General features: G+C 41.6%; 1 protein-coding gene across 4 annotated transcripts in view; it reads right to left on the bottom strand.

Annotated features, from left to right (window-relative positions):
• The window catches only part of LOC122543854 (spectrin beta chain, non-erythrocytic 1-like), a 300,189-nt gene that overhangs the window by 184,454 nt on the left and 103,231 nt on the right, over positions 1 to 12,504 (bottom strand). Inside the window, exon 1 of one of the 4 annotated variants that reach the window (XM_043682690.2) lies at positions 586 to 1,191. The exons of the other annotated variants lie outside the window; for them this stretch is intronic. Within the exon in view, the coding sequence (XP_043538625.2) occupies positions 586 to 691 (106 nt within the window). The 5' untranslated portion in view covers positions 692 to 1,191. Of the gene's footprint in view, positions 1 to 585; positions 1,192 to 12,504 lie in introns of those variants that run through there. 4 annotated transcript variants of the gene reach the window in all.

Here is a 12,504-nt window from a genome sequence, read left to right as displayed (position 1 = left end):
GTCTGATATTACCAATTTCAGACGAGGAAATTTAAAGTAGTCAGCAACCCAAATAATTAAACTTGTCCTATTCATTCAATCAAGCAAATGATCATACCGAGTTTTTCAGCATCATAAACTAGCAGCTCCAGCACAATATTAAAAAAATGGCTGCAATTATGCAAACACATAAGAGCCAGTCCCACATGCTTACTCAGTCTGTCTCCATATTTAAGTGCTGAAGGAGCCCACAAAGGCCAGTTTTCCGATGGGGAGCAGACTACTTGCACTGATCTCTTGAAACAGGATACAGGAAAATAAGTTTCTGGAGTACTAATAAACCACAATACTCTTTGCCCACGCTTCGACCCACATCAAGCATACACATGGAAGTCTTGGAACAGACTGAAGCAGTAAGAAACTGAATTGCCAGACAAGAACTAAGAGGTAAAACTACAGCAAGCAACTTCCCTTCATTTCTCAATCAGGCAGGCACTGCTTAAAGGTACAGCACCTCTGTCTCTTGACTACATGTTTACAGAACACAGCATTATGCACACTCTGTTGCTGGTGCCTGAGAAGGAAAGGCGGGAATCAAAATCTTACCTTGCAGCTGCTTGAATCTTCCCTCTAGGACACTGGAATACTGTGTTGAGTTGACAAATGCCGCTGGTGACAGGGGTGGTGTCATGGATCTCCTCTGTACCTCCATCTGATCAAGCTAAATCAAGAAGGTTTCAAATGTGAAATAAAATGTAAAAAGTGAGGTGGGGACAAAATAAAATGTAAAAAGTGAGGTGGGGACAAAACAAAAGTGAATCCCTTTGAGTCCGAAAACTAGAATCCTTAAATCTCGCCACTGGATCTTTCATACGATCGACATCAGCAGCTCTTTGGTCCAAAAGCAACACGATGAGAACTTCAGCTACAACTCTGTATGTGAAAAGAGGACTCCCTCTGGCACTTCTCCCCTTTTATTTGTGGCCTGACTTCAAAAAGCTTTCTCAGCCACAAACAAAACCAAAAGGTCGCCCAAACTTATCCAGTATTCGCTGCTTCTTTTTTTGTTGTTTTTCTTCAAGTTCCACCTGAAGTGGACATTCCCAAACTCTGGGAGTAAAAAGGAATCAAGAATCCTCTGCCACAAGTACCCGAGAGAACTTTTGTGTTCCAAGCACACCTTCGTTGAATATGCAAAAGACTGCTCCCTCCGCCCAGCAGTCTAGTGTACTCAGTTATTACATCACTGAGCTCATTATCATAGGAGTAAGGTAGCCTGGATCAGTCCATTCTACAAGGTGCATGGGGGAAGGAGGACGAAGAAATAGTTACTCAGGTACACTTTGTAATCGTAAGATTGCACTATAACCTTTGGCTGGAAAGTTACTTCTGCATCTGTAATGCAGCCTTTACATAAAGTACTAAATATTTGGAGTCATTCTAAGACTGCCCTACAATTTAAATGAGCTGATAACACCTTGTTGTGAAAGGCTGAATATTTTTGAAATGACAGCATCACAAATATCAAACCCAGATCAGACCGCCCAAATCTTCTGAATTTGGCAGCTTTCCTGTCTTAGTCTCAGTCTCTGTTGTTTTTGACTTCCCCCCACCCCACAACTCCGCCTCCAAACTCTCCTCCCTGCACTTCCTCTTTGTGATCACTTCAACACATATGCCTGCAGTTAGCAGGGTGGTGAAACGGGCTTTGCAACATCTTTACTCAGCACTCATTTTTCTCTACAACAACCCCATTACCATCTCTTGGATAAGACAAATCTTTTACCCTGAGAGAAAACTTATTTGGCATTAATTTTTTCAAAAATCAGAACATAGTACTCAAACCTCTCACGTTAAATGCATGTTGTCTAACAAAAAGTGATGTAAATTCTTAGCGATATGCCTTCCAAATATCTATAGATCAGTTTCTGAATAGCTGTAATGTCACGGAATGTGGATCACCACTCATCTGTAACTAAACATGGCAAAGAATAAATGCCAGTAATATTTGGACTAGTTTAACAGTCCTTGAGCTCACCCGATGCCTTTGTAAAGCTACTATCTGGAATGGCACTGAGCCACTGAACCAGGAGTCTAAGATTCAATCTCCAGTCTTTGCTAAATTAACCAATCTCAGTCAGAGGTCATGCAAAGGTTTGTTTGTGGGCTTCAGGGAAGACAAAAAATCATTCAAGGCTGCCGGTGTTATTGAATCTCTTTGTCTTGGTTTCACTACTTTGCAAGATACTAATCAAATACAAAGAATAAATGAATTACTGCAATTCATCAAAATTTGGTTGTTTAACTGATGTTGGGGTTTACGCGCCGAGAATTACAAAGGGTCAAATCCTGTTCTTGTCTCCAGTACTCACCAGCAGAACAAAGCAATGCACTCAGGTCAACGCAAACACTTTAACTCTAACAGAAATTCTGCTCATGTTCCAAAGTGCTGCTGCACAGAATAAAGTAAGAAATGAGAAATCTTAAAATTCCAGGGTTGGAGTTTTGTGTTATAGGGAGATTCTGATTAAGCTGGGATTATTTTCTCTAGAGCATCAAAGGTTGAGGGGTGACCTTATAAAGATTTTTAAAGGTCTTTTCTCTGGTGAGGGGTGGGAGGGTCCAAAATGAGAAGGAATAGATTTAAGGTGAGAGGGGAAAGATTTAAAAGGGACCTAAGGAGCAACATTTTCATTCAGAGGGTGGTGCATAAATGAAGTGAGCTGCCAGAGGAAGCAGTGGAGGCTGGTACACTGACAACATTTAAAAGGCATCTGGATGGGTACATGAGTAGGAAGGATTTAGAGGGATATAGGCCAAATATGGGACTAGATTTATTTAGGATATCTGGTTGGCATGTACGTGTTGGACCGAAGGGTCTGTTTCCATGTTGTACAGCTCAAAGACTATAACTCTAACTCTCCTTCTGGCTGGGACCCAAGAGAGAATCATGAATAAATAGTTGGTTTTAGCTCAGTGAGATTGAGGGGCTGAGCAGAAAACAAAACTTATCCAAAAAGAAGAGGGAATATCATTATGGACTGCACTCAGGCAACTGAGACACATGTTCCACAAGTAACTTTAATTGTGACATTGACAGAGGCAAGGTAGTTGTCCAAAATCTCAGCTAGAGTCACATAATAACGTCTAAAACAATAAAAGACATTTTTTAAAAAATCTATGGGGTCTGAAACTCCACTGAGTTCATGATGTTCATATTCATTTATTTGTGTAACATTCCTGTGCATGCTCTTAACAGGTTAAAGTGTGATTAAAATGCCACAGGAATTATCATTACTTTAACCAAGTTAGAATCCGGTGGAACTGCACCAACCAGAAAGTATTTCTCTTCAGTTCTAATTATCAACACAGAAGATTATACATTTACAGAGCATCAGATGTTACAGGATTGTGACCCAGAGTACATTTCAGAAGTTGGAAGGGACATTCAGCCTTCAAAGGGATTGCTGAAAAGCCAATTAATTTTGCTTGCTTTTGGTAGGCTACATCAATACTAAGTACAGTCCTTCACCAAACTTTGGCAAGCTACCAAGGTTGGAGAAATAGCTATTTCAGATTTTAAAATTTCAGTGTATGTCAAGACATTATATATGCAAAGGTTTAAAGTTGTTCTGGTTGAGTGGCATGAACTGATTGCTGCAGCAAATCAGCTAAGGAGCATAAGAGGCGGCTCCCAATGCAAGCCCAGTGTCAAATTATCATTGCACAGGATTAGACACACCCTTTTCAGAAGAGATTCTGCAATATCATTCAAGACTGCCGGTGCTGGGCCTGTCACACTGGCAATACATGGAGTTGTAAACTCCATATCACCAAAGCAAAACAGCTCACAGATGTTTAAAAGTCGTATTTCGGAGCTTAGTGGTCTGGGAATCAGATTTTACAGAAATGGGGTGGATGGGAGCAAAGAATACGGAATGCGCTGCTGCCTTGGGCTTGTACAGGCAGGATAGTATCCAGTCCCAGCCAGAAAAGGTGGCATCCTCTCCCTCCAGCGACAGCACATATAATTGCTGCAGAGTTCCTCTCATCTCCAGAAAAAACTGGCAAAACCACCTTTTTGAATTGAGTCCTAGCACCTGCTTACTTCACAATATATTGCTGAAAACCCGACTGCTGTTTGTTGTCTGTAAACCAGCTAGGTTCAACAGTAAAAAAGAAAAGAGCAACAATATTGAAACAGTTTGAAATTCCTCACCTATACAAATAAAATTCAAAAGATCATTAACTAGTTTTTTGAAAAAAATGCTGTCGATATTCAGATTGAAATTCCTCACCTAAATAAATAAAATTCAAAAGAACATTAACTAGTTTTTTAAAAAATGCTGTCTGTACTCAATTTTACACAAAATCACATGAATCTTAAATCACTACCACTACCTCCCACCTTTTAATCCTCAATGTTTGAAAGCCTTATTCAGCCACATTCCTGTGGTCAACTGCGAAACAGAACAAACAGTCAAACTTCACAATCAATATCTAGGAGTAGATAATAACTCTGACAACACCACTGTGCCCTACACAACCAATAACAGATTTTTTTTTGAAAAACGATATACTACACATTTCCCTCTTTTGGTCAGCTATTGCCAATCAATGACATTGTGTTAACAATCGCCTATTTTTGGTTGAGCAAGATCAGCATTCACTCAAGAATTACTCTTATAATTCAATCCACAGAAATTCTATAATGGTGTTTCATAGACCCACTGCCATTCAGGCTTAACATATAGAGTGTGTACGGACATGGTCTACGACACAATTGCATATCAGAGTCATAGAAATGTACAGCACGGAAACAGACCCTTCCATCCAATTTGTCCATGCTGACTTGCTGTTGTCACTTTAAAAAATGCCTTGCTATCTATACTCGTTATCCCTGGCAAGTTCTACTTACTCCCACTTTCACAATTTGTTTTCAAATCTCTCCATTTTGCCCAAATCCACAGTCTTCTGGTTGAGTTTAATCCTCTTTAGCAGTAATCTCACTGCAGTAATTTCAAAGAACAATATACTTGTTCTTTGAAACTCTCCCATAATCACTTTGCTTCAATACCCCTTTCTTCCTGCAAAGGCCTCCAAAAACATTACTCTCTTTGAACCACTATTTGCCCCTCATATCTTTTTTAAATCTCTCTCCTCTTAACAATATGCCCTCTAGTCTTGAAATCCCCACCCGAGGGAAAAGATACCTGCAATTTACCTTATCTGTACCCCTCATGATTTTATAAACTTCCATTAGTCATCTCTCATCTATGCTGCAGTGAAAAAAGTCCCAGCCTATCCAGCCTTTCTTTATAACTCAAACCTTTGAACCACTATTTAGCTCTTCCCTCTCCACACCAGTCACATCTCATCTCATATGAAACATTGTCAGACATTCTGCTTTGTAAATGCAGTATATATTGCTGGGTGTGCACACCACATTGTGTGTTATACCACAGACTACACAGCCCGATGTTTAATTTCTGATCTATGGGTGAATTAACTGATCTCACAGCTTTGGCTTCACATCTGTGGCCACACACTCAGTGAGTCTTCACAAATTTCCACAATGGGGAGCTCACGATAGAGCTGTCACAGGAATGTGCAGCAATTGCAGTCGTATCCTAAATGGGTCACCTCTTTAGTATCACAAGAAAATGTAACTGCTGTACGGTATCATATGCTTACCCAATGTTCCTACAGTCAAAAGGTTGAAGGCTTTACAATTTGAGATTCTATGCAAGTATCTACACTTCAAAACGTGGCATTTTACTTATTGGTTGGCTGATGTACAAATATAACACCTGGCATGTCATCCATGTTACAGCAAGACCTCAACCAGAACAAGACAGAATCAAATGACAACCCAACAGGAAGATAAACGATGACAATGAAGATAAACCTTGGAGTTGGGGGCATATGACAGAGATGCAATACTGCCACCCCATGCATGGAGGCCTACAACAGCTACTTGAGGTTTACTGTTTATTCAACATTGTTTTTCAAATTTGTGCCTTGATTTTTCTTCAATGCCTTTTGAGATAAATGTCAAGTTTCTGCTTACTATTTATTCCAACTCAACCAAATTCTAAGGATTTTAACTTTTCCTGTCTTTTTAATGCCAAACATTGTAAACTTCTACAACTTTCACTTGTGTACAAAATCAAAGTCCTGCAAGTGCTAGAAATTTGAAATTTCTGTATTCCTGCACTGTAGAAAGTGCTGGCATAACTATACAGACCAGGCAACACTGGGCACCAATCTGAAACATCAAATGGATTTTCCCATCTTCAGTTAATGTATTTCACTAACTGAGATTTATGGTGACGAGTCTGCCATGGCTTGGGGGCAACTATTCTCACAAGGTCTTCCATCTTCACCTCACTCATTGTGGAATGGGCAATCTTGTTGAGGAATTCCCTAGCAGGAGAGACAGAAATTTTCGATGCTGCCAGAGCCTTCCAGAGTTTATGCCACTGGCAGCAAATTTAAAGCCCAGCAGCCTACCACTTCATATGTTCCAATCCAAGAACTGGCCCTCACACTGTTGCCCTATACCACAAACCCTAAGGAAATGGCCCAGAAAAGCAAGTTTTTCCCCCACATTATCGATGAAGATCTGGAGGTGTTTGTTGGAAGGATGGTGGAGAGGAAGGCAGCACCTTTTACTGCAGATTGCCAAAAGAGGCCATGTCACCAGATACAGCCAACTCAGATAAAGAGAGCAGATTAGGTCAGTGTTGTATCCCAAGTTAAAGAGACTATACGTAAGTGTACAAAGAAGATACATCATCTTCTATACTCCATAAAGATAAGTGTCATGAACTTCTCTCTGTTACCACACACTCACAGGGGCCGCACTCTAACTCTAGACTAACCAAGGATCATAAAATATAACTCTCACAATTACATGCATAGCATCAATTCATCAGCCATCAACCAAATCATCCTTCCAAACTACTCTTTCTATACACTGTGCGTGATATTCATTTTTTGAAAACACCTCACTATCTCCTGTGCTCCTGCACCACGATCATCTACTCTTCCACACACTTTCATCATTGAACCTGGGAGTACCATAGTAAGTTACCCTACTACTTACAGTTTGCTGGCACAATCTTGTAAGCACATCACTACATCACTGTCATTACTCCACAGCTGGGCGATCAAAAAACGCCCTAGGTCTCTAACACTCAGAGGACTGCTGGAGACCAGGCACCTGCTCAGCCCCAGGCAGGAGATGATTTCAAAGTCTCAGATATTAATGATTACATCAAAATGCACAGACAGGCACAGGAATAGCCTACAGGTTTGTCAGAGGCACTCAGTAAGTAAAATCAAAGAATGGAGGAGTTTATCAAGGTTATCAGTACAATGCTAGCTCCAGCATGTGTGTGTCTCACTGCCTCCAAGAAGAAGTTGATGATCCCCATGGAAACCCAGGTCTGGCACACTTGGTCTCTGGCAGATACACAAAAATGAACTGCACTCCATTATTCAAGTCAAAATTGCTCAGGTTCAAAGGTTAAGATAAGAGGGGACAAGGGACTTCTACCTCACTCCAGCTGCCCCCTTCGTTTCAGGATGATGGTGTGATACCAGAAGGTACAATATGAAGGAGAAGAAACATACAGGTTGACTAGAAAAGATTTCTCACAAGATTACAGGGGTATCCAACCCCTCCACTTCCTCTCTACCTGTGATGCTAAAGTCTGCAGAAATCCAAGCCAAGCAGGGTGACCCTAAATCTGGGCAAATTACTCTCATTAGGCCGAGCCCTCCAGGTGCAAACAGTTCAAGTTCTTCAAGTCAACTACTAAGTAGACTCTTTCCACCTCAGCTTCAGAAGTCAGGACTGCAGTTTGTTGTAGAGAGAAGGAGAGGAAGAAAAATCATACTGAGGACACAAAAGCAGAAACGGTATCGGCAAAGAGGGCCCAGCAGCAAAAGATGGCACCTAGAATTGGCAACCTCCTTGACTTCCACGGGCAGTGATGACCAAGCGGTAGCAGAAGATGATCACAGCAACATTGATGTGATGTGCCCAACGCCGAAAGATGCGGTTGTTTGGTCCAGCGCAGGCGGTGGCAAGGTGGCGGCAGAGGAGTATCGACCCAGCGGCAAAAATGGTGCTGAAGATCAGGAACTTCAATGTTGATTGGGTCTCGTGTAGATGGTATGGAAGTTATTCTGGCAATTATGTAGTTAACTTAGTGCTGCAATGTATGCTCAGGATCATGTTACAGGGCTCCAGTAAGAGATAATGGTAGTGCATTGTGATAGGCTAGTTAAATCACTGGTAGATGAGCTAATGCTGAAAATGATGGTGTTGTAATGTGATAGGTTAAGTGTGATGGAGGGAACCAGCCTGGTAAACAATGATTAGTTCAGAAAGATTTAGCAAGCCAGCATGATTGGCTATGCTAATATTATCTGATAAGCGCGGGACCAACAATTGTATAAACTGGAGGAGAACAAAGAGCTTGTGGGGAGGCAGGGAAGACATTATGCTGGCTTCCACAGCTTTGATTTTGCCAGGTTAAAGTTTAATTCATGAAGGATTTCCTGTGTCTCCTGGTAATCTTTTATAGAACATTGAATGATATTTCCACAACAACAGCAGTGAAGCAGCGGTGGAAGAATGGCAACAGAGGTGTTGTTGATGGTGATGAACTGGTTCAGGACAGATGAGCATTATACAAGATAGTATAGAACCTGCAAGAGGCAGTGCTTTGTGCAACATTTCTTGACAGACCACTGTGTCATGATGGAGAATGGATATGTGGACTGCCCTTTGGACATTCAGAACCACAGATGAGTTACATCACAGAGGGAGGTCATTTGCACCTGCATGCACACAAGGTAATGATGCTCATTTTTATTATATTCTTACTGTAAAATACATGTGACAATAAAATCAAAGGTGGCACAGGTGACACATAAAATTGAAGATAATCTTGCACTTTTGTAAATATATCTGAGCTTGTACTTGTCACTGTTGGACGTGGTTAAATTAAACCCATGTGAGGGATGAGAGGTCTCTTCAGACATTCCAAAGATGAAAGAGGTTGTAATGGCCAAGCATTGCTCACCTCTTACAATCAAACAACTCCATGACTCCAGATAGCCTCAAACATCATAAATCCTTGAACTGTGGTGTTGAGGACCGCAGCCATGTTTTTGTACTTTGATGTGGATGCTAAGGTTAAAACAGTGTGCAGGGATTATGCTAGCATCTGGCCTGCATACATCATCCCAAACTTACCTTTGCTGCAAGTAAAAGTTTGTTCTATATATGAACTACTCAAGGGAGCACATTGCCATTCAATGTTGTGAGCCTGCACAAGTCCAAGCCTACATCAGAGCAGATCATTCTCAATGTTAAGATGGGATGAGGAATTTCAATTATAAGGACAGATAGAAGATGTTGAGGCTGTTCACCTCAGAGAAAAGAAGGTGAAGAGGATATCTAAAAGAGATTTTTCAAAATCATCAATGGGCTAGAAAGGAAGAAACTGTTCATGCTTGTAAAAGCAACAAGAATAAGATGGCACGGATTTAAAGTACAGCAAATGATGCAAAGATGAAATAAGGGAAACCTTTTCACTCAGCAAGTACTGAGGGCATTCAGTGCACTGCTTGAATGTTTGGTGGAAGTAGGTTCAACTGAGATATTCAAGAGGACATTGGTTGATTATTTGAACAAAAATAATGTGCAAGAGTCTGGGGAAAAGTATGAGATGGACATGAGGTAATGATGCTCATTTAACAAGCAGTGTAGGTGCAAATGAACTCCCTCTGTGGTGTTAACATGTCTGTGATTCTGAATGTCCAAAGGGCAGTTCAAATATCCATTCTCCCTCATAGCACAGTGGTATGTCAAGAAAAGCTGCCCAAAGTACTGTCTCTTGCAGGTTCTATACTATCTTGTATGATGCACAAACATTTCACGGTAACTATGCATACTCTGAAACAATGATGAAAGAGTCAAATGGAGACTCAAGATACCTTCTAAACTAAACTGAGAGATTTAAATGCACAACACTTTGATATGATGGCAGCCTTAAGAGCTACCTAACCTTAATGCCATGTGACATTACTGCACTGTCTCACTGACTTGCTACATTCACCCGAATGGTCAACAGGACATGTAATGTTCAGGTACTTAAAAATGGGATCACCCAATGATTGAAGCATTTAATCAGATGAATAACTAAAGAGTTATTCAGCAACAAGTATTGATATCATGATCCATATATCCTTTGCATTGGGCAGGTTCTGCTTGTCATATAACCACAAAATCTTAAAAATTAAAGGTTACAATTCAGTTCATCCATCCTGGAAGCAGTTTCAAAGAGATTATCTCTGGCTTCTTGCACTCAACATTGCACTGCTCTGTCATTCTGTTTTGGGAATGACCCTCCTGGTCAATATCCTGATCGCCAAGTTCAGAAGATGACTTATTGTAGCCTTGTGTGCCTAGAGTGAGTGAAAAGATTTGTTTGTGAGCAGTACAGGCAAATCAAAGCAAGCAAAGGTATACAGATCATTAGGTGCTAAGACAGAGCGAGGCATACAGGTTACACTCCGGAGGAGGTATGCAAAGCAAGATCAACATTAGCAAGACCAACATTATTTGGAGCTAGAGAGTTCATTCATCAATCTAATTAACAGCAGGGAAGAAGCCATTCTTGAACTGTTGGTGCATATGTTCAAGCTTCTGCCTGACAGAAGAGGTTGTAGAAAAGCATTTCCAACATGGGAGGAGTCTTTGATGTTGGCAGCGAGAAGTGTAAATGGAGTCCATGGAAGGTAGGTTAGCTTCCGTGATGGTCTGAGCTATGCACAGTTTCTTACAGTCCTGGAAAGAACAGTTACCATATTGGGTCATTGTACACCTGATAGTATGCTTTTAATGGCACATCTGTAAAAGTTGGTGAGGGTCACAACCATGCCAAAATTTCTAAGCCGCCTGAGGAAGAAGAGGCATTGTTGTGCCTTCTTAACAGTCCCATCTATGTACCAAATTGCTACTAATGAGGTGCAAATTCATGAAAATAGGATAGAACATAGAAGAATACAGCGCAGTACAGGCCCTTCGGCCCTCGATGTTGCGCCGATCCAACCCCACCTAACCTACACTAGCCCACTATCCTCCATATGCCTATCCAATGCCCGCTTAAATGCCCATAAAGAGGGAGAGTCCACCACTGCTACTGGCAGGGCATTCCATGAACTCACGACTCGCTGAGTAAAGAACCTACCCCTAACATCTGTCCTATACCTACCACCCCTTAATTTAAAGCTATGCTCCCTCGTAATAGCTGACTCCATACGTGGAAAAAGGTTCTCACGGTCAACCCTATCTAAACCCCTAATCATCTTGTACACCTCCATCAAGTCACCCCCTAAACCTTCTTTTCTCCAATGAAAACAACCCCAAGTGCCTCAGCCTTTCCTCATACGATCTTCCTACCATACCAGGCAACATCCTGGTAAACCTCCTCTGCACCCGTTCCAGTGCCTCCACATCCTTCCTATAGTATGGCGACCAAAACTGCACACAATACTCCAGATGCGGCCGCACCAGAATCTTATACAACAGCAACATGACCTCAGGACTCCGGAACTTAATTCCTCTACCAATAAAAGCCAGTACGCCATATGCCTTCTTCACCGCACTATTTACCTGGGTGGCAACTTTCAAAGATCTGTGTACATGGACACCAAGATCCCTCTGCTCATCCACACTACCAAGTATCCGACCATTAGCCCAGTACCCCATCTTTTTGTTACTCTTACCAAAGTGAATCACCTCACACTTAGCTACATTGACTCCATTTGCCACCTTTCTGCCCAGTTCTGCAGCTTATCTATATCCCGCTGTAACCTGCCACATCCTTCCTCACTGTCAACAACTCCTCCGACTTTCGTATCATCCGCAAACTTGCTCACCCAACCTTCTAGCCCCTCCTCCAGGTCATTTATAAAAATGACAAACAGCAATGGTCCCAAAACAGATCCTTGCGGAACACTGCTAGTAACGGCACTCCAAGATGAACCTTTACCATCAACTACTACCCTCTGTCTTCTTCCAGCCAGCCAATTCCTAATCCAAACCTCCAACTCACCCTCAATGTCATACCTCCGTATTTTTTGAAGTAGCCTACCATGGGGAACCTTATCAAATGCCTTACTAAAATCCATATACACCACATCTACCGCTTTCCCCTCGTCCACCTCCTTAGTCACCTTTTCAAAGAATTCAATAAGGTTTGTGAGGCACGACCTGCCCTTCACAAAACCATGCTGACTATCCTTGATCACATTATTCCTATCCAGATGTTCATAAATCCTATCCCTTACAATTCTCTCTAAGACTTTGCCCACAACAGAAGTGAGACTCACCGGCCTATAGTTACTAGGGTTATCCCTACTCCCCTTCTTGAACAAGGGAACCACATTTGCTAGCCTCCAGTCTTCTGGTACTACTCCTGTAGACAACGAGGACATAAAAAT

Source organism: Chiloscyllium plagiosum, unplaced genomic scaffold (assembly GCF_037043375.1).
Source record: "Chiloscyllium plagiosum isolate Xiang-an unplaced genomic scaffold, Cpla_swu_hap1 HiC_scaffold_46, whole genome shotgun sequence".
Lineage (NCBI taxonomy): Eukaryota > Metazoa > Chordata > Chondrichthyes > Orectolobiformes > Hemiscylliidae > Chiloscyllium > Chiloscyllium plagiosum.
Note: the sequence above shows the minus strand (reverse complement) of the source record. Positions and strands in the feature narration are given on the sequence as shown.